Here is a 21,857-nt window from a genome sequence, read left to right on the forward strand (position 1 = left end):
CACCTCATGAGCCTTCTGCAGTCACCACCCTCGGTGCAGCCAGCTTCAAAGAAACTTTCAGACAGTGCAGGTGGGAAGCTCACAGGCCTGTGCTGCTCCTCAGGCTGGCTGGGTAACACCCATGTGCCCCCTAACCCTGTCAAACCCATGAAACGCACACAGTCTGTCATCCTTCTCCAAGTATTAAGCGGGAAGTGCGGGGCGCGCGGCCACAGAAGAGCCAGCCGCGGGGTACGGCGCCAGCACGCCCCCCCCAGCCTCCGCCCCAGCGCCTCCGGGGCGCGGCACCAAGAGCCTGGCACCGCCGGCAGCCTCACGCAGGGGCAGTCCCGCCGCCGCCACCGACGGGACACGGGGCCGCCGCCGCCCCCGGCCGCCCTGAGGCGAGGCGTGCCCGCACCCTCCAAGCCCCACCCGCCGCGTGCCGCTCCGCACGTAGCCGCCCCGCCCCCGCCTGCCGCAGCCCGCGCGCAGCCGCCGCCGCCGCCTCCTCCCCGGCCATGACCTAGCACCGCCCTGCGGGCCCCGCCCCGCGCCGCGCCTCCTGCGCCACACCGCCCGCCCCCCGCCGCTGCCCCCGCCCCGCCCGGTGAGACGGCGCGTGCCTCAGCTGTTTCCGGCGTGCTGGGCGCGGCGCAGGCGCCGTAGCGTGGCCCGGCCCGGCTGGCGGCCCCGCGCCGCTGCCGTTGTCGCTACCGCCGCTCTCCTGCCCGCTCCGCCGGGGCTGCACCGCGCGGGCCGCGGCCCCAGCGGTCGGCCCCGCTCCCGTGGGCGGTAGGCCCTGCCTGGCGCTCGGCGGCGGCCTGGGGAGCGCGGGGAGGCGGGAGCCGTTGCCCAGCAGGTACCCGCCTCCGCCGGGGTGGGCCGCGTCGCTCCGGGGGGGTGTCGGTGAGCGCGTGCCAGGCACGCGGGACTCGCGTGCGTGACGCAGGGGTGGGTGTGGGCGCGTGACGTGCGGCGGGGGCGGCGGCCGGGGCCGCTCCGGGACTCGGTGCTTGTTTACGCGGCCGCTCTCGAAATCGTTTCTGCGAAGTGGCGCAAGGCGGGCAGAGCCCGCGCCCCCCGGTGCCTATATAGGCCCGGCCGCGGCGGCGGGCAGCAGGAGCGCTGGCGGAGCGGGCGCGGCGCCGGCAGCTGCCGAGGAACCTGTAAGTAAGGCGGCTGCTGCCCGCGGCGGTGCCGCCGCTGCTCCCTTGGCGTGGGCCTGCGGCCGTGTGTGCCTGGCTGACCTCTGGCGCTGTGGCAGGAGCCAGGGGAGCCCGAGCTTGCTGCTTAGGCAAGTAATGGGTTTGCCCCTGCGGTTTCAGCAGGAGCTTGTATAGCCGTGTGAAACTCTGATCCACCCCAGAAACATCTTTCTTTGTAGAGTAAGGGCTATATACAGCCTTTTGCTCTTAAGTTAGGAACGTTTTGTTGAATTTGTGGCTTTATGCTGAAGTTTGCCCAAAGAATCGGTGTGCTTCCTCCCTGGGAGGAATTTTGCAAAGGAATGGTGATACATAATGACAGTTTCATTTGAAATTTGCTCTCTCTGTACGAGTTTCTCTTCATTGGAAAGACCAGCAAGCAGTTTTCTGTATGTCACTAAATACTTCCAGCAAAGTATTTGTTGTGGAGTGTTGCTCAACATGAACTTAAACTGGCCTTTAAGGAAGAATGTGTTGAAATAGAACTGTTGGGATAACACTACCATACGTCCTCAGCGGCAGATAGCCCTGTAAGATCATTTGATTTGATTGTCTTTACTGAAAGAATAAGCGGCCTGCTTTAAGCAACATTGTGGGTTTAGTTTAACTGGGTTTAGGGTTTCATTTTTGCTTTCTTTTTTCTTTTTCAGATAACACGGTGATAGGAGACTTATTTATTGAGATATATTTTCTGGAATGAAGTAGACAAGCAACGTAGAAAAGGTTTAATTATTTGTAAGTAATGACAGTTCATCACTTCTCTTTAGACACCTGTTTGTTCTTTGTGATTAACCCAAAAAGTCTTTGGTGGAAGCAAAGAAACAAATACCTGTATTTGTATAGACCTAAAGTCTGCTGGAGGATAAATCATGCCATTCACCTGAGAGTTTTTCATACAAGCGAGCCTCAGTGTAAATGGGCCAGAAGCAGAACATTTTGGTATAACAAATACATTTACAGCCATGACCTTTTATACTACAGAGTTTCTAAACTTTTAACTTCTTCTTCCAAAGGACTTACGAAAGTGACCAATCGCATGTCACGAATTAAGAATACTATAGAATCTGTTTCAAAGGCAGTGTCTGGCACTCACAGTGAACTGGTTTCACGGATAGCTCGATTAAAGTCACACTCAGGTACTCTGGGAAAAGCAAATAAAAGTAATGCAGATGCAAATAACATCAGTGCAAATCTGGAAAATGATGAACAAGTCACAGATGCCAGAACTCAGGAGGATTGCAACAGAGGCCCAGCTGCAAAGATACCCAGTTGTGCAAATGAAGACTCAGAGTCTGTGTTAGGAAGTTCAAGTGGCACTTACCAAGATACTTCGGAAGATTCAGTGTCTACTAAAACACACCTTTTTCATATAAGCTACTTTTCTACAAATTTTGGAGAGACTTACAACTTCATAGCTGATCATATCAACTGGTACTTTAATAATAATTTTGTTATGGATCAAGAGAAAAAAAGGAATGCTTTATTACAGGAGTCTAAAAGCAAAGAGAGGAATAATCTTAATTCATCAGAAAATCCTGTAATAAGTGAAGAAAAGACAGTGGATTCAGCAGCTGCTTTAGCTCCTGAGGCAGAGACTCTGGGTGCTGAAAAGACAAATACCACTCTTCCAATTTCCACTAAAAAAAGTATTGTAGACTTTCTTTCCTATCCCAGTAACAGTGTACAAGCTTTTGTAGACAGTTACATTGGTGGGTTGGTTCCCAAGTTAAGATCCGATACAAAAGTTGTTTCACAAGAAAAGAGTAAACAGCCAGAACAAGAAGTATCTGAGAAGGATGAGGAGGACAAAGCAAGGGAAGCTAAGACTGCAGAAGAGAAGGAAAAGCATCTGTCTCTTCAGAGAGAAAAGGCAAGTCTTTGTTTAATGTTATTTCTTTATATTTGATTTCAATGTCTATTTTATACAAGTGTATATATATACATGCATGTGTATATACCTGTATGTAAACATATATATTTGTATACATTAAATATACACTTACATAAGTATATACCTATGTACGTACTTACTTACATATAAGTACATATGTTCTTATATAAGTATGTGTGTACACTGTTGTGGTTTAGCCTTGGACAGCAACAGCAGCTCACTCACTCCTGCTCTGTGGGATGGGGGAGAGAATCAGAAGAGTAGAAGTGGGAAAACTCGTGGGTTGAGGTAAAGACAGTTTAATAGGTAAGCGAGAGCTGCACACGCAAGCAAAACAAAACAGGAATGCCTTCACTACTTCCCATGGGCAGGCAGGTGTTCAGCCATCTTCAGGAAGGCAGGGCTGCATCATGTGTAATGGTTACTTGGAAAGGCAAACATCACAACTCCAAATGTGTCCCCTCTTCCTCCTCCTTCCCCCATCTTTATATGCTGAGCATGATGTCATACGGCATGGAATATCCCTTGGGTCAGTTGGAGTCAGCTGTCCCAGCTGTGTCCCCTCCAAACATCTTGTGCACACCCGTTCTACTCGCTGGGGTGTGAGGAGCAGAAAAGGCCCTGACCGCGTAAGCACTGCTCAGTGGTAACAGAAACCCCTGTGTTACCAACACTGTTTTCGGCACAAATCCAAAACATAGCCCCATATACTAGCTACTATGAAGAAAATTAACTCTATCCAGCCCAAACCAGCACATACACATATATAAAATCTATATAGTTATATATACACATACTGATGTAAGTTGTATAAGCTTACATATACATACATATGCTTATTTATAAGTATATAGATGTATGTATATAAAAACCTTTATATCCTCTTTATATAAGTACATATATTTATGTGTAAATTTATATATACGTGTGCATGTAGTGTGTATATATATATGTTCATATGGTATAGGGAGCGGGTACATAAATATAGATAGATCTAGCTGCTTCTTTTTTGTTGTAGTTACAGTAATCTTACACTTCTTCATGGTCCAAATACTGTGATTTCAGAATTGCCCTGAAAATACATCTGAGTACGTGCTGATATGTTTGTTTGGTGTATTGTTGCTGTGAGCTGTCCAGTAAACAATCAAAAGGTTGCCTGTTTATGTTTAAGCAATGCTTACTCGGAGCCTATAGTAGATCTCTAGTACAACATGTTGTCCATTACTTCTGAGAAATCTTAAAATAACAGTTTGGAATTAGTCTTGACAAATACTACACATTTCTTAGAGTAGTTTCATGTTATTTTTATAACTTTATCTTTTTTTAGATTATTGCAAGAGTGAGTATTGATAACAGGACTCGAGCTTTAGTTCAAGCCCTACGAAGATCCTCTAATAGAAGAGTCTGTATCAGCAGGGTTGAAGAACTCACCTATCATCTTCTAGAATTTCCAGAGAGCAGAGGAGTTGCAATTAAGGTGCAAATAGTCTTCATGTGTAGACAAAAAATAAATATGACAGATAAGTGACATAAAATAACCTAAAACTTTCTTCTCTGGTTTTGTGGAATAGAAATATTTTCTATTTGTGGAGATTACAATGTGAATGTCTCTTTATAGCTGTTTTTTTAGCTAGTTCAAGCAGGTTCACATGCAAACTATCAGTAGTCTAGCTAAAGGCTTTTCAGATTGCAGTGTTTAATTTAGAAGCATACCGCATTGTCATGTGGATAGGTAATATAGCTTAGTGTAGTGATAGGCGAAGGTTGTACACTCTGTACTCTGTTGCAATTGACCAGATAGGAATGTACAGTACAGTTGATCTGCATACACACAACAGTTTTTATGCTTGTTTGCATGCTTCCTGTGAAGAGAGGTGATATGAGTGTAGTATTCCCGTCACGTAATTTCATGTTATCCTGTCCTACTCATTCTCTTACCTGCAGTGAGAGGATGAGAGGCGGGTAGTAGACTGTTCTAGTAATACCAGGCAAATCACAGTATTTGTCAGTCTCATGTCTTTTTCCACAAGATGTGAGAGGTGTGTGATGTGAATTGTGGAATTTCTGGAAAACAAATCTTTGGGATTAGAGTGTAGGCCAGGTGAACCATCTGGGCAGGGTACAGGTTGGGCATCCACATGAATAGATGTGAATTACTTTATTATGAAAGAGTACATTCACTGCTCCAGTTTTGGTTATAATACTTTATATATTTATGATAATAATTGTACGCTTAAAAATTACTCAGTGTGAGGAAAAATTTTAATTTTTGTTTTGATGTTGGTGTAATTAGAAGGCATTTTCTGTTTTGAAACAGTGTTATATTTTCTCAACAAAATCTGGGCTTTTAGCTATAATTTGTGTGCTCCATACTTGAGTTTATATTTGGCCAATGTGACATGGAAGTAAATAAAACTAAACTGCTGGTAAATACAACTTTTCTAGCTATTAAAAAATTTACATTTCACTTTGATTAATTCTGATAGGGATTTACTTTAGCAATGAGGTGTGTACAACATAATATTGGAGTCCTTTCCCTTGTTAGAGAGATGAGTAAATACAGATGTAAAGATGTTTACCTCTGATTTTAATATATTGCTTTTATAATTAAATGCCGAATTAGTAAATTTAAGCATGGATTCTTTTGGTATAAACATATATAGTTAGAATGAAATATCTTTGTATTTATCAATAGGAAAAATTAATCCCATGCCTACTGCGACTGAGACAGGCAAACGATGAAAGTCTTCAGGCTGCTGTTAGAGAGACTTTAGCTATAATTGGATATACAGACCCTGTGAAAGGCTGGGGAATTCGAGTCCTTGCTATTGATGGAGGAGGTACAAGGTAAAACCTCTGTGTTTTTTATATACTTGTAGCTTTTTTCATACTGTAACTGGAAAGAAACTTTCGGTTTCTCTTTGATAAGTTTGTGCCCAAAGATGCAATATACAATTTACAGTTCTGTTCCATTTGGCTTATTCAAATGATGGGTATTATTTTTGAATGCATTTGTGCTTAAATTTCCATGCATTAGTAGCCCTATGACACTGAAATTGCCTGTTAGCTACACACTTAGTGCTTGGATTGGCTCACTTTTCTTTGGAAGTAAATTAAATGGTTGTTTGAGTTAGTCTGCTCCCAAGTCTGACCTTAGAAATACAAAATTGGTGTGAAATGCTAGAAGTAGTTTATGATTGTGTTGTCTTGTACTTTTCTGGAGGGTGATCTGCCTTAGCAGAGCTGGTGTCATGACAGAATGAACAGGCTAGTGGTGAAAGCTATTCTATCCATGCTGTTGATTTATATTTCTTCTACAACTAACACTTTTTTTCCTTGAATTTATGCGCCCCGTGTCCTTAGTAATGTGTGCTGTAGTTCTGCATGAATTTATGCACCTACCATAATTTTTGAAGAATAGTGGTAGAGGCCTGTTCATTAAATATGAAGTCTGATGTTTAATAAAAGCTGTATTTTCAGGCCTATTTGAAGTCTTGTTGGCAAATATTTACTGATTAATGAATCTTTATTGGTAGAAAGTGAAGTGATTGCAGAAGTACAATTTCACAAGCTCTTTGTTTCCTCAGAGTATTTTTTTACTTGCATCAGTCGGTTGCCTTCAATAAGGAGTGAGCCTATGTCACAACTTCAATGTTTGTGTTTGCAAAAGTTCATGGTAAACCATGAAGATTTTACAAAGTAGAAGGAAGGATGCTTCACATATGACAGCATGATGCCTATATGCATAAATGAAGTGTGTTAATTTTTCTGTTAGATTTCTAGGGGGGTGTGTGACATTATAAGACACCTTATCTTTAGAAAGTGTTGTCTGCATCTATAATGCTAAATGAAATGAGTCCAGAGAGTGAGCCTGAATACTGACTACTGGCTGTTGTGCCACTTAATTGATGATGTTCAGCAGGTTATAGTTATGGACTGGGTTGACTACTGCTCTTCAGCACAAGGCAGGACAGATTTGGGAGCAGCATGTAGGAGGTGCCATTCTCAGCAGAACATGTTGGCAAGATGGTGCTCCTTTCGCTATACACAGTTCTTTAGCTACAGCCCAGCAGAAATAGCACCTCTCTCTGCTTGCCAGATGTTCTGTTTCATGTTGTAGAAGCGTAAGTCTGATGGTCTGGAATGCATCTGACTATTTCAGACACACTGAATTGAAGCAAAAAAAATTACAGACAGAAAAATCCTGTGCCCCAAGGGACATTATATAAGACCAAACTTTAAGTGCTGTGTGGTGTGGATGCAGCTAAAATCTGTCCTGAGTCTGCATCCACATAAGATGTTCATTCCTGAGCCTTTGCTACAAAACAATATGGCTGTAGCGGTTGCATGCTACTTTTGGTATGCCTGAGTATGTAATTTGTATTTAGTATTCACCATTCCCTTATAATTGTTTTCTACTACCCTTTTCTACTACCCTTTTATTCCCTGAAACATTGAGGATTCTTGTAGTTAGTGAGTTATAATTAGGCAAAGGTGGACTTAATTAGAGCTGTGTAAGATAAAACTACCATTGTATGTGAAGGGGATTTTTTTGTTTCAGGGGTTTAGTTGCACTTCAGACTCTACGGAAACTAGAAGAACTAACTGGCAAGCCGGTTCATCAGCTTTTTGACTACATTTGTGGTGTAAGCACAGGTAATTGTTGATACAAGTTGGAGTTTTGCTATCAATATAGTAAAAGAACATCTGAGAATAAATGCAGATTTTGCGGAACTTGCTGATTTCTGACTTTGAGTGTAAGCTGGGAATGCAGAGGTGTGATTTTTAAAGTTGTTTTTTTTTTCTGAATAAGAACTTTGGGTGATTCATGATATACTTGTAACTTCAAACTGATTTGTCAGGTTTTTAAGTGAATGTGAAACCTTCATTTTGCACACACGTACAAACATCTTAAAATCTGTTTATGGGCCTTTACAGACAACTAAGGTAATGTCCCTCAGGGACTGATCCTGGGCCTTTAGTGTTTCGTGTGTTTATTAATGACCTGCACAGCAGGACAGAGTATGTCTGTAGCAAAATCTTGGATGATCTAAATTAGAGGAAGTAGTCAGTACAGTGATGCCCTCTGTTTGGATTGGCCTGTACAGGCTGGAGAAATGGCTGGACAGGAACCACCTAAAGTTCAGCAAAGCCAGGAACAAAGCCCTCCACTTGAGATGAGCTGACTGGCTAGAAACCAGCTTTGCAGAAAAAAGACCTGGTCTTGTTAGAACAAGTTGAGTATGAATCATCAGTGTAGTCTTGCAACAAGGAAAGCCGACCACATACTGGCTTCTGTGCACAAGAACATACCCAACAGAGACATTGACTCTGTTTGGCCCCCGTATACCAGGGTTTGGGCTCCTCAGTAAATCCTTAATCTGTTGGGTACATTGTACATACTGAGTCTGAGAGAGGGCCAGGGGGCCAGGGAACTGGAGATCATGACATATAGGGAGAGTGCAAAAACTGGGTTTATTCAGCCTTGAGAGGAGAAGATCAAGGGGAGGCCTTACTCTGTTTCAGCTAATGGGAAAATACCGAGAAGGTGGAGCTAGATTCTTCTTGAAGGTGCACAATCATAGGAGAAAAGCCAACAGACAAGTTGGAATATGGGAAGTTACAATTAGGTGTAAGGAATCATATTTACCTTGCAAGGATGGTTGGACGCTGCAAGGAGTTGCCTGCACAGGCTGTGGAATGTTCATCCCTAGAAATACACAAAATTCGGTGGAACAATGCCTGAATAACCTGTTTGAACTGAAGGTTCCAACTGAACCTGTTTGAACTGAAGGTTGGACGAGGTGACCTTTAGAAGTCCCTCCCACTCTTAATTGCTCTTGTGACTCCTTGATAAGTTACGCCTCCCTAGGAAGTGAGAAACTCAGAAGCATAAGGTTCTTTTAAAAAGACAGTCATCTGTTTCAGAAATTATGCTAGACAGTTGCAGCATAATGCTGATTTCTAACATAAGAGTTATGCAGCTGTTCAATAGCTCAATTTCCTTTAGAAACCCACGTTCTTCACTTTTTTACGCCCTATGCTTATCTTCCATACAGTTTAATTGAGAAATAACATTAAATGCAGATCACCATGAGAAGCTATAATGTGTGTGTTTCCAGAGATTTGCTTAATAGGTCCAAAATAGAGAAGAGGAGAATATTTAGGTCTACTAGACAGAATTTGTTTACAGGCATGATTTATATAGTTCCTTGCTTTAAATTTTTAATAGTCTTTGAAAAAAATCCCATGTTAGTTAATTTTGCAGTACGTGGTTGTTTCTTTGGAAGGTAGTTTCACTACAAAACACTTCTCTAATGTCTCCTTCAATCATAATAAAGACATATTATCTTTGATGGAGAGGGCTGCTGTTCTTAATTCCACTATTCTGATAAGAACTAATTTTATTCTTAATTCTTCACCAGATTTGGGGGTTTGTAACCATTCGTAAGTACTTAACGTGTTCTTTTAAGCTTTGCTTACACTACCAGGTTTTTGTCTGCAGTAGTCCAGCTTGCAGTAGTAAGTGACAAGACATGGATGCGAGAGGTTATACTTACCTGTCAGCACGTGCTAGCGGTGTGCCATTACCGTTTGTGTCGGTGGTTCTTATGCCAATAGGTTTTGCAGAAGCTTGCAGTTGGATGAATTGTGGTTTACAAAAGTGATGTATTAAATGGCTTGAAGGGTGCCTCTTGTGCAGGTTTGGGTTTTTTTCTGCTCTGCTTTTCATCTCTCAGTATCATTTAGCTGTTTTGCCTTTTGAGGTTTAGAAATAACCAGTTTGCTGTGAATTAGCATCACAGAGTCCACCTTTGTAATTTAGCTTCCCTGTACTTCTTTCCACTGGTTGTCACAGGGTGTAAATGCAGGCAGTCCCAGGGAAAGATCACTGTGATGATGCAGAGATGGGCCCTGCATACTTAGGTCACTTGCTTGTTGCTGAGATCTATATCTGGGTATGGAAGTACCAGAAAATCTGCAAGCACATGCAACACGGTGATGACTACTGAACTTTTTTTATCGGGAACTAAGTTGATGTAAATTCTTTACTGTCTGTTCCGTGCAAAAATCCAAAGATGAAAAAAAGGCAGTTGAGAGGAGGAAGTGCCATTGCCCCATGAGCTGAGCTGCTAGGAATTCTGTGAGGGTGATTATCACTGTTTTCTAGAGTATGACATGCTTTCGTAGATGTGCAGAGCTCTTAACCCATTGCAGATACGCTGTGAATGTGGCTTGTATGTTCTTTTCACTGCTACTGCAGTCTCCCAGTGTATTAAAGATGTTAAAGATACTAATAGTGATGCACTTACAATTCAGTCACAGGGAGCAGTTAGTAACATCAAGAGTACGTGAACAGGCAAAGTGCATACTCTACAACATTTTCAAATGTGGTGGTCTCCTCCAAGAATTATAAAAATACAGGTTGTTTTTTTTACCTGAGTTTCTATATTGAGCTAATAGTTAGTGGCATTCAGATGCATCATATGAGGAGTTCAATCATTGTCATACTGGTATCAAAGGTTCTCTAAGCATATTGTTTTCCAGTGCATTTTATTACATCCGAATTGTACTGGTATCTTTGATCATCAGTTTTGGATGTATGTGAAGTTTGCATAAAGACTTTACATAAGGATATTCTCCCAAAATACTCCTCCCAAGCTGTTAAAAACAGCATAGGGCTAGTGCCCCAGTGTATTCTTGCAGCCTTCAGCCATTTGCAGATGAGAAGCCTCCTTAAACAAAGCTGGCATCTGTCTGTTGACATTTTTTTTTGTTTTGTTTTAACCCGTGTTGTCTTTCCGGTTCTGAAATGCATTTTGAAAATATTCCTGATAGAAGAAAATTTTTTTCAGGAGAACTCATGAATAAGTCAAGTCATGGTATCATACTGCTGGGAGCATCATCTCATTTCCCAAGGGGAAGGATCAGCTGTGTGTATTTCATTATTGGCAATTTCCTAAGAATCATGTCAGACTTCTTCAGAAAGTCTGTGCTAGTGCTCCAGTGTCTACATTTTGGGGGAAAAAAAATCCAAATCACTAACGCGGATCTTCTGTTGGAGTTCAAATTTGTTTGCTCTTGTCCTGACTACTCAGGAACATGGATAACTGAATCTTACTTTTTTTTGCAGCAGCAGCAGCCTTCTGTTCTTTTAAAGGCTTTTGTCATAGCATATTTACTCAGACTTTCCTTACAGACCGATTTTCTTCACCTGTGATTGTTTTTGAGGGACTTTTGAAAAAAAGAAAAACTGCACAATTGGTCCACATCTTTTTTGAAGAATGTCATTTGGGTCCAGATACAGCACTTCAGTTGAAGTCTTACTAGTACTGAATAAAGAAGGAATACTTCTGTCTTTCAAGTTACATTCTTGACTGTACTGTGTCTTGTTAGGCAGCTGTATCCCTGTGCTCTTCAAGATAGGCTCCTTAGCCTCCTAGGTTTTATTGAGGGTTTTTTTTTTCCTCTTGTTGTTGGGCATCAAGGGTGAGATGGTGGTGGAGTGTAGGTGTCTGTGATACAGAGCAGGATGTAATGGAAGCATCAGAAACTTTTTTTCACTAGGCCATCTAGCAAGAGCCTGCACTGTATCTTGGATTTTGACCTTACTCCCCTGTGGGGGTTGGTTACCAACCAGCAGGTTTCAGCAGAGCCCTTTAAATGTGTACCTTGACTCTGGTATTATCTACTGCCATGTGTGCTGATGCAGACTGCAGGTTTTGGTGCTGTTTCTTATGAGGTGAAGTGAAAATGAATTTGCATTTGGTATGAATTTTGACTCTTTGTCTTTGAAACTGTTCACCAAAATAGAAAATGCATTATATTGTAGAATTGGTGCTGGAGAGTTACAAGAAAAAGAAGAAAGAAGGTAGAAGAAGATTTGCATGACTCAGGAAAATGGTGTTTCTCTGCTGGTAGATGTTTATGTTGAATACAGGCATTTGGTGATTTGGCAATCAAGTAAGGGTCTCTTGATGAAGGTTTTTGTCAGGTGGGCCCAGGTTATATCAATCATGTGTGCTGCATTTCAAAAAATTGAGACCATCAGTCCACTGACACTCAGCTGTCGTGGTAAGTTTGTGAGAGCAAAAGAAGCTTGGAAGTAACTTTTCCTTTAAGCCACCTGTAACTTTCTTTATGTAGTTCTTTCTGCATATGTGTTTTATTCGTAATCTATTACAAGAATTTACTCCTGTTAAAATGTATTTTCTTTTCCAAATTGGAAAAATGTGTTTTAATTATTCCTAATGCTTTGTTACATGTCCTCACAGTATTACACAGTTGGATTTCAAGTTTGTATATGTCCCTTTCAGTTTAATATATCTAAGAATTGTAGCGATGCATTAATTGTATTTTTCCACAGTCCATTTTGTGGTATTCTGCAACCGTGCTTTTTGGATTTTGTTCCTTCAAGGGTAGGTCATAATTTTTTTAGGCACACACTAGATGGCAGTGTGTATGAATAACTAATTGTAAATGGTTGCAACCAAATGTATTCTGAACTACTCAAAGCTCCCTTCTTTTTACAGAATTTTCTTAGAATTTTTCTTTACTGACTCAGAGTTTGCCAGATAGCAAGTAATGCTCCAAATATATTTTTAATACCACAGCATAGATTCTTCTTACTAATTTCTCTTTCCAAATAAAGCAATGGATTCATTTTGCCTTCTGCCATATATTTGTTTGCAGGGATGAAATCTGCATAATGAGATAATGCCATTTTTCAACTTCTAGTTTTGTCTTTGAAAGTAGATTTCTTCTGTCTTGTTTATGTCCTTTTAAGGCATAGTTTGTGATCTCTGAACAGGAATTTAGTGATATAAATATCAGTTGATCTTCCCTTTTCAAGATAGATATTCTGCTAACCTATGAACTACATTAAATGGGAATCTATAATTTTACTCCAGGCTATGTTTTACAATTCAAAATATTTCTTTTTCAGGAGCGATACTAGCTTTTATGTTGGGGTTGTTCCATATTCCTCTGGATGACTGTGAGGAACTGTATCGCAAGTTAGGATCAGATGTTTTTAAGCAGAATGTCATTGTTGGAACAGTCAAAATGGGTTGGAGCCATGCCTTCTATGACAGTGATATATGGGAAAAAATGCTCAAGTAAGTAACAAATGATCAGGTGAAAAGTAATTAGTATGTCTGAGAGCCTTTGGGTTTGTATTGTTTCACTGGTAAGCAAATTCTTAAAAACTAGAAAGGATTACCATATGCTCTTATTCTTTTTGAAATAGCCATTTTCATATTTACCAAAACGTTGAAAGCCCTTAATGTAATGATACCTGTTTCTGGGGAATAAAGTAAGCTTTAATGCATGATTTCTGATTATAATCCTGTATGCTTGCCAGCTCTGCTTGATCTGACTCATTGTAGATCTACAAATTGGACTTAGCCACCTGGTGCGCCTTTTTTCTTACACGAAACATGGTGAGAGCTGAAATAGTGTGCTGTAGTAGGGGGGGTTAATTTTAGCTGCTATATTGAGGAGTTTTGTCCATTGCCCCTTTCTTTGAAAAGGGAAATGAGCTGTAAGGATTGCAATGAAAAATTGTTCGCTGTGTCAAGAGTTCCAAATGAAATGGTATTTTTTCATAGATCTGCATACAAACACATATAATGGATATTCAGGAAAAGTCATTGAAAGGAATTACGATATTACAGTTTTATTACTTAGTTTTATTCATCTTTATTTGTATTGATAGTTCCATTCTTTATAGTTTTTAGCAAATGAATGTCATAGTGCCAGCTTTTGGGAAACTGCTACCGAAAGAACTGAAACAACCTTCTCTGAGAACAAATGAAAAATAGTAAAAAATTTCTTTGGATAGGTAATGACATGTTCCTTTGGCAACATGATTAATGTGTTTTATGAGATTGGAAGAGTTTTTTTCTAGAGATTATAGCAGAAATACTTGTGCCGCTTGAGTTTTAAGCATCTCACTACTTTGCTGAAGTGGAGAGAGGCTTCCAAGCACCACTTCTCTGTGCTCTCATATATATTTAGGAATAAATGTGTTTAAAAAATTAATATAATTATTTTTTTTTCTCAGATATTTGAGTTCCTCTTTTTTTAGAAAAGGGATTTTTCTCTGCTTTTCTTCTTTTCCTGCCCAACTAAAAGAGTTATGTGAAAATCAGAATTGCCTCATGTGAAAGTATTTTAAATGCCTTTAATTAAAATGCTAATTTTTTTGCAGCCACATGTAACACATGAGGGAGGTAAAGCACTCTGCTCCTGTGCAATGGACAGAATGCAGGCAGTTACTTTATTATTCACAAAAAAAAAATAATTCATTTTAGTGGACAACAAATTACTTTTTCTTGACCTAATTCTGCATTGTTGAAGGGAGGTGCTATGCCTACAGAACATTTTACTGAAAAAGCAGGGATTCCTGCAGGCTTCCTTGAGAGGTAGCCTAGAACAAAGGGAACTGAAAGGTTATAGAGCATTTCTGTATGGCAATAGGAATGTCAGGTCTCTAACTTTCAGTCATTCCATGGGAAAGCTGCTTTGTTTTGGTTTCAGTTTAAAAGCTTTACTTATTCTGGGTGGCTTTTTGTTGTTTAAATGGCAGTAGACTTGTCAGCCTTGCTTGAAGTAGTTTATCTGTGTGCGAGATATAGGCATGCAACATACATTTAGCCCTACTGTGATATTGAAAGTATTCTTGCTGAAAATAATTAAGCTAATTTTGCATGCATTCATAAGGCATATTATAAATTCAATTTCACAAAATGACAGCTTATTTTAACTAACTTTTTATTCTGAGCGCTGTAGGGAATTGATTTTTGTGTCTTATGTATATGTTTATTTTAACTATTCTTGTGTATTCCCTGAATTGCAATTTGAGGACTGGTTTTAATCAGTTTTATTACTTTGTGCAGAAAATTATACTTACTCTACATCAGTCATGTTATATTGATTTGCAGTTGTAAGAAGAACGTGGCTTATAGTTCCAAGTTTTACTGGGAATTTGTAATCTTGAGAAGCAGTCAAGCACTGTATAGAGGGTAGGATAAAAGCAACGTGTTCCCTGTTGGTAGGAAAACGGATAATGCATGTGTTTGAGCTTAGAAATAACAAAACTTCAAACCAGTATTGTTACACAAATTGAAGTATAAACGGAGACTGCTCTCCAGTGACTAGACGTGCAACATTCTATACCAGTTAGTCGCTCCAGACAAAAAGAAAAAGAAGGGCAGACAAGTTAAAGCCATAATTTGAGATAGTAAGGGATCTTAAGAATTACCATTCTTATCCCTTCTTCAAGGACTAGGGACTATTCAATAAAATCAAAATCATGAGACACTTCTTTTAACACAGTATGTGAATGAATGGTGGAATTAATTGTGTTGTGACTTCAGTAAAGAAAATAATTGAACAATGAGGCTTGACAAAGACATTCATATAATATGCAATTACAGTATTACTGCAAGAAACAAAATTTAAATAAACTTGGAGCTGATGCTAAACTTTTCTCTTTACACCTTAATGTCTAAAGTTGCATAGTTGTTTAAGGGATTTTGTGTACCTACTCTAAAGCATCGGTTCCTGGCCTTCATGAGAAACAGCATGTGGGAAAATTATTTGTCAATTCCTATAATTAAGTAGTAGATCTTGCTTGTGCAGTTTTTTACCTTTTGTGTTCAGGGTTTGGGAAAAAATATCTAATACAGATACTTAGGACCTGCCTGTCATATCTCGCCTCTGTCAATCTCATCTTATTTCTGTATATTCCTACTTCATGGTTCTGTGTGCCTTCGTCTCCTTCTGTGATCAGCTGTTGAGTGCAGATGGCAATCTTCCCTTTCTAGCTGGTGACTCTGAGACTGGAATTAATGCATTTATTGGAAAAAATAAAGTAAAACAGCATTATTGATGTAAAAGCTGTGTCAGCAGCAGTCTTCAATCATAGGACCAGAAGCTGTTGTCTTCCCTCTCAAGGACATGTACACAGGCTTCCTTCAAGCACAGATACCCACTAGTGGAACAGTAAATTGTCCTACTTCCAAATACAGTTTACTGTCTGCATTGAGGACTACAGCTATTGTAGCATTTAAAGCTTCTTTTATCTTCTGACCTGACTAGATTAAGGTGTTGTTTTTAACCGTGAGAGCGCTACTACCTACTGTCAACAGTAGTGTCAGCTATAGATGGATGATCTGCTAACAGCACCACATGGAATCACCTTACTTAAGTGTGACAATACTGAAAACAGTTTTTGCAGAATAAGGTAGATGTGTTTGTGTGGTCTATGCTCAAGGGAAGGAAGAAAATTATCTTTACTGTAAGCTAATTGAAGTTGAAATAGATGCCAGTATGAGATTATTGGCTGATACGCTGATATCTTTCAGTCTGCTGCATTAGGCAGGAGAGCTACCTTCTAGTTGGCAATTAGAATACTGACCCTAATGCTGATGTGATGATAAATTAGTGTTGACCACTCATGTGATTTCACTGTCAGATTTATAAAAATGTATGTGTATGAAAAGATTCCACTTCAGAAAGGGGTGTTAAATGCATATTGAATTATTGTTATGGAAGATTACATGTAGATGTTTTAACTTTCTTCTGAATCATGTAGAATGGCATAAATCATGTAGAGTGGCATCTTTCTTTCCTTAGCTTTTGTTTTCATAACAGTTCATTATAGTAATTTTCTTTACTATAAAACCACTTAACAAAGTGTTGATTCTTTTGATTCTTAAATGTTGGAAAGTACTCCGTTTTCTTGTCACAAGGTAGTTGAGTAATCCTGATGATTTGTGGTTAAGTATGTGGTGAAGTGAGTGAATCCAGACCTCACTTTTCAGACTTATTTGCAACAGCCTAGAAGCTTTGAAATATTGATCCATTGAAGTCAACTGTAGAAATCTGGTTATTAAAGTGAATTCCAAGGATTGTTTCTATTAAATGCCAGGTTCTCAGAAGTAAGTATGATAAAAATATATGTCTTTTTCTGAATGCTATACTATGGAGTATTCTCAATTTTTTTTTTACCCTTCTTTGTAGAGAAAAAATGGGCTCAAATCTTATGATTGAAACTGCAAGAAATTCCAAATGTCCAAAGGTAAGTACCGTTTTCTAAGGTAAACACTGTTGTGTATTCTACAAGCAATTTTAAGAGTTCTGAGTAAGAGTACTATCCCTGGAAGGATATTGGTTATACAGCATGAGTATTGATTAGCTCTCCAAGCTTCTGTGAGATAACCTGTGCTTTTAAAGGATAAAAATTTATTAGGTTATAAAACTTTTGCAGCAATTTCTCCTATTTTTAATGTAATACTTTAACTTAGAATATTTCAGAGATATTAAAAAGCTTATTAGCAGAGAAATACTAGGTCAACTTCTTGAAGTTGTGCAAAGTTTGCTTTTTCGTATAAGAGCATTCTAGTATCTGGAGATCCTAGTATCTGGAGTATTGTGTCAGTGATGGTCAGAGTTACTGTGTAGTGACAGAACAGGGTTTCTTCTTACTTTTATCTGGATTACCAGGTTTTCTCCAGTCACATTCATAGGCCCCAAGATCTCTGCTTTTCCTGTATGATATAAAGGGCACCAATTAATTGGAGGGGTGTTACGTACAGCAGCAGCACGTGAGTGAAAAATGAGAAAGCATGGGTATTTTATTTTTGGTGAAAAATAGGGTGTGAAGAAAGAAGAGAAATATAATAGCATGTATTTCAAAACAATCTGTAATTAACAGGTGTTTTGGTGTCATAGTACTATATTCCGTGCTTTACTGTTAAATGGAAGATACTCACATTTTTCTAAACATAGAAACACAAGCTTGACTGACTGCATTCCCAGTCCATATCTAAAACAAGGACATGAAAAGGCTGGAGTGGTATGCTGCTTTCTGAGAGAGAAGCTATCCTATGCTGACTTGAAAGTTATCTTTGAACTGGGATCTTTGGCTTCCTTCCATGTTCTTCAGTAATAAAATGTGAATATAAATAGAGTTGAAACTAGCTATTCCCAGTAATGGCTTTGTAGCACTGGCAGTGGTGGCACTCTTTACAAGGCACAGCAAAATCAAAATAAAATGTGCAGTTTTATGCTGTGCTGCTGTCAAATTCATGGCAAGATGGATTTTTCCAGAAGATGCTCAGCGCTTTACAGCTTAGACTGTATCATGAACTAGGAAGTGTATATGAGTATTACCAAAAATTAATTCAAGCATTGGTTTGATAAGTTTTCTATTAAGTTTTCCAGGTTTTTTTTCTTACTGCTTCTAGTAGTATTCAAAAACAAACCTTCCTTTTGACAAAAAGAGGAAACTTCCTTCATGAAATGGTGGAGTACAAATCATGCACGTGTGTTGCTTCTGCATTGTCATATAGAAATTTTACTTTTGTTTTCTGTAAGGATAGACTTCCTGTGAATTAAATGGTGTATCTTATGTAGCTGAAGAATTGAAATGAATACAGTGGTATCACAGCGTCAGCTGCTAGTGGTGTTAGTAATGTTTCACAAAAACACTATACTCTGTAAAATAGTAAATGAAATAGACTTGGACACCCATTTGGCTGCTGAAGAGTATTGTTCTGACAGTGCCAGCCAGGCTGGGTGCATCATCATCAAAAGGTCTTGCACATTCTAACACTGGGTTGTAACTATAGGTACTCTCACTTCATGTGATTAAATCTGTAAGATACAATTTTTTTGCAGTCATACACTTTGTTATATGGAAGTACCATTTTGGCTTTTCGCTTACATTTACATATGTAATTTTTGTTAATGATGCTTCAGTGTCCTTACAGAAAACCTTGAAAACTTATGTTTGATTCTTTTGGGTTTTAATTTGGGAGAGATTCTCCCTGAAATCCTTTAATTGAGGTTGCAATATTAAGTAATCATTTACTTGGAGAAAGAAACTGATTGATGTTTCCAATATTTGTGTTTAATGGCATTGTTGCATTGCTGGTTACAGACTTTTGAGAACAAACTGCTATTCGTAAAGGCAAAACATGTTATCATATACATGACACTAGCTTTTTGTTTAAATATCAGTGGGTAGATATTGGTAGAAACAGAATATAGACAGTGGAAACAATTTCATGTTAAAAATAGCATTTTCTGGAACGAGTTTGATGTTTTTTTGGTTTGTTTCTTTTTCTTTCACTTTTTAAAATTTAGCTAGGCGTTTAAAAAAAAGTAAATAAACAATGAACCGAGTAGGATTCCAGAGACACATTTACTGTATCAATTGAATTTCATATTGCAGAAGCTGTCTTTCTCGTGTAACTGTTTTTATCATCATATATAACTGCTTTTGTTTCTCCTAACTCACTAGGTAGCTGCAGTAAGCACCATTGTGAACAGAGGAACACCACTGAAAGCATTTGTTTTTAGAAACTACAATCACCTTCCTGGTGTCAAGTCTCATTATATTGGAGGCTGTCAGTATAAACTGTGGCAGGCCATCAGAGCATCATCTGCTGCACCAGGTTACTTTCAGGAATATGTTTTGGGCAACGATCTTCATCAGGTAAGCTGAAATCTCCTTTAGTAAGTATTTTCCAATATTATACCTGAGAAAAAAGTCTGAATTTCTGAATCAGAACTGAACAAGTACGTTGGTAGAAGAAAGGAAATCTAGGACAAACATGGGTAAGAAGGGAAATTTTTAGCTTGTGTGGCCCTTATAGAACTAGAAGGGGAATAGGCTTAAAAATCTTAGTCTTCTCAGTGCAAACTTAAGCTCTTCTGCTGTTCTTTTCTTCTCTGCCTGGCAGGAAACCTTATATGAGTTGTAAATTGCCTTTGACTTCCTGCTTACAACTGGTATTTCATTGAGCATTATTTCACTAAGCAGATGGTGTGACTGAAAATCTAACAATATTTTAGTGTGAAAAAATCTATGTATTTCAGTGTTCCTTTTATTAGTGCATAATTTCAGTTTATGGTCTGCTTTTAATTCTTTCCATTGATAGCATATTAAGCTCTACCCTGGTTCTGAGATAGTAAGAAGAGTAAGAAATGGCAGTAAGATTAAACTCAGGACAACTGCAAAAGAAATTCCCTTGAGGATAAAGCAAGTTTTCCTGTCAACAGTGTATGCTACGTTACTGTATTATAGCTTCTGTTGGTGACCCTGATTAGTAAAGAGCAAAGCAAATTATTTTCTTTAATAGTTTTTTAACCATTGTGTTCTTGTCCTCTAGTTCACCTTAACTGTTTTGCAATTCTCAAGAGTTTTAAAAGAACCCTTCCAGTACATACTAATTTAAAATTATTAGTATGTCTTTTTAAAAGATCTGGTACGGATCTGTGGCATCAATGACTACAAAAGGTGACTGAACCCGAGACCTGCAACAAAGACAGCATAGGATTCTATCACTTAAATTTAAAGAAAGCATCTATTATACTTCCATGTATTAATTCATATGATGGCACTAGTCTTAACAAAGCGGTAACAGCATGTTTTGGGTAATAAGATGTACCAGGATCACATACAGGATTTCTCATGGTGTCCACTATAAGGCTGTGTAATCTCGTTAGCACTGTAATGTGTGTAAGTAATAGTGAAGTTTAACAGATAAATAAGGAGTATAAATTGAAACAATGAAAAAATGATCAGATGAAGAGATAATAAACAGAGTCATTGATACAGAGAAACAGCTATAACTTAATCTGGAAAAAGTCAGCATACTTCTGTATTTTGAATTAACATTTATAAGGAGATGGAATAATTATATTTAGTTATGTCAAAGCTCTACAGAAGTTGTGGGGTGAAGGGGAAGGGTTCCCATGGAGGGCGGGATGGTGTTACTACATCAACCAGATTCTGAGAGTTCTTCCGTTTTATTCTTGTTTGTTTCCCCTTTTTGTTTAGGGTCTTCCCCCCCACCCTGCCTCCCTGAAGTGATACATTTTGTTATCCCCAAAACATTTTAATCAGATTCTACCTGAAATGAGCAAATAAGGTTTTGGGGTTTTATTGAAGCTAAAAATGGAGTGACACATCAGGTATTGCAAGCCTAATCACTGCTCGAAATCCTGAAATGTGTTCATCTTCCATCTGGCCAAGCAAAACTGGAAGGGGAGCTGCTTTAGCCTTTGGAGCTATTCCAAGCTGCTCCTTAACTGCTTGAATGGTCAGTGTTAAGCAATGTGAAGCACTTTTCTTTCTGTTCTCACCTTTCCACCCCCTCTTTCCTTGAATTGAGAGTACCTCAAAATCTGTCTATGCTTCTGTATGAAGAATATCTAAATAAGCAACATGATTTTTAACTTCTACACGGTGCTTACACAATTACTTAACATAATTTCTGGATTGCCAGACTTGTGTGAAATGCAGTAAGGTGGGTATTTATTTCATCCATATTTAAGTCAAATTTACCAGACTAGAGAATGCATGATTAGTGGTAACAGATCAGATCCAGCATTCTCCCACACACAGAACTAGAATGAAGTCTAGTTCATTTTTCCTTACTCCAGGGTCGTTGGACAGAGCCTTTTTATATGATCTTAACCAACACGGTTCCACAAACTTGCCATTCGTTTGTATTTGATGTATTTTAATTACTAGAAAACAAGGACTTAGGATGTGGTTTGCCTTTGTAAGCCATAAAAAACTAAACATGTTTTCAGTACTAAAACTATTTATTGTAGTAGAACTAGATGTTAAATTTTCTGACTTTAACTTCCATATCATCTGAAAATCTCCCTTCTACCCAAGCATGATATTTAAACACTTCTGAATTCTTCTAGAACCCAAAGTTTGTCACATTTCATGTGTCTCATGCTTTTCTTTCCCC

At 39.1% G+C, this 21,857-nt stretch overlaps 1 protein-coding gene across 10 annotated transcripts in view; it reads left to right on the forward strand.

Annotated features, from left to right (window-relative positions):
- Positions 1 to 623: 623 nt before the first annotated feature.
- PNPLA8 (patatin like phospholipase domain containing 8) overlaps positions 624 to 21,857 on the forward strand; it is a 42,469-nt gene continuing 21,235 nt past the window's right edge. For 4 of the 10 annotated variants that reach the window (XR_008732375.1, XR_008732374.1, XM_055711283.1 and 1 more), the window contains exons 1-8: positions 626 to 841; positions 1,838 to 3,057; positions 4,406 to 4,555; positions 5,774 to 5,925; positions 7,640 to 7,734; positions 13,025 to 13,196; positions 17,107 to 17,164; positions 19,391 to 19,585. Coding sequence is in view for 8 of the 10 variants with exons in the window: in XM_055711283.1 (XP_055567258.1) it covers positions 1,930 to 3,057; positions 4,406 to 4,555; positions 5,774 to 5,925; positions 7,640 to 7,734; positions 13,025 to 13,196; positions 17,107 to 17,164; positions 19,391 to 19,585 (1,950 nt within the window). In the remaining 2 variants the exon portion in view is untranslated. Of the gene's footprint in view, positions 842 to 972; positions 1,149 to 1,837; positions 3,058 to 4,405; positions 4,556 to 5,773; positions 5,926 to 7,639; positions 7,735 to 13,024; positions 13,197 to 17,106; positions 17,165 to 19,390; positions 19,586 to 20,932; positions 21,853 to 21,857 lie in introns of those variants that run through there. The other 6 variants (XM_055711282.1, XM_055711278.1, XM_055711280.1 and 3 more) reach the window with 6 other exon arrangements.

The sequence above is a fragment of the Falco cherrug genome, chromosome 5 (assembly GCF_023634085.1).
Source record: "Falco cherrug isolate bFalChe1 chromosome 5, bFalChe1.pri, whole genome shotgun sequence".
NCBI classification, from domain to species: Eukaryota; Metazoa; Chordata; class Aves; order Falconiformes; family Falconidae; genus Falco; species Falco cherrug.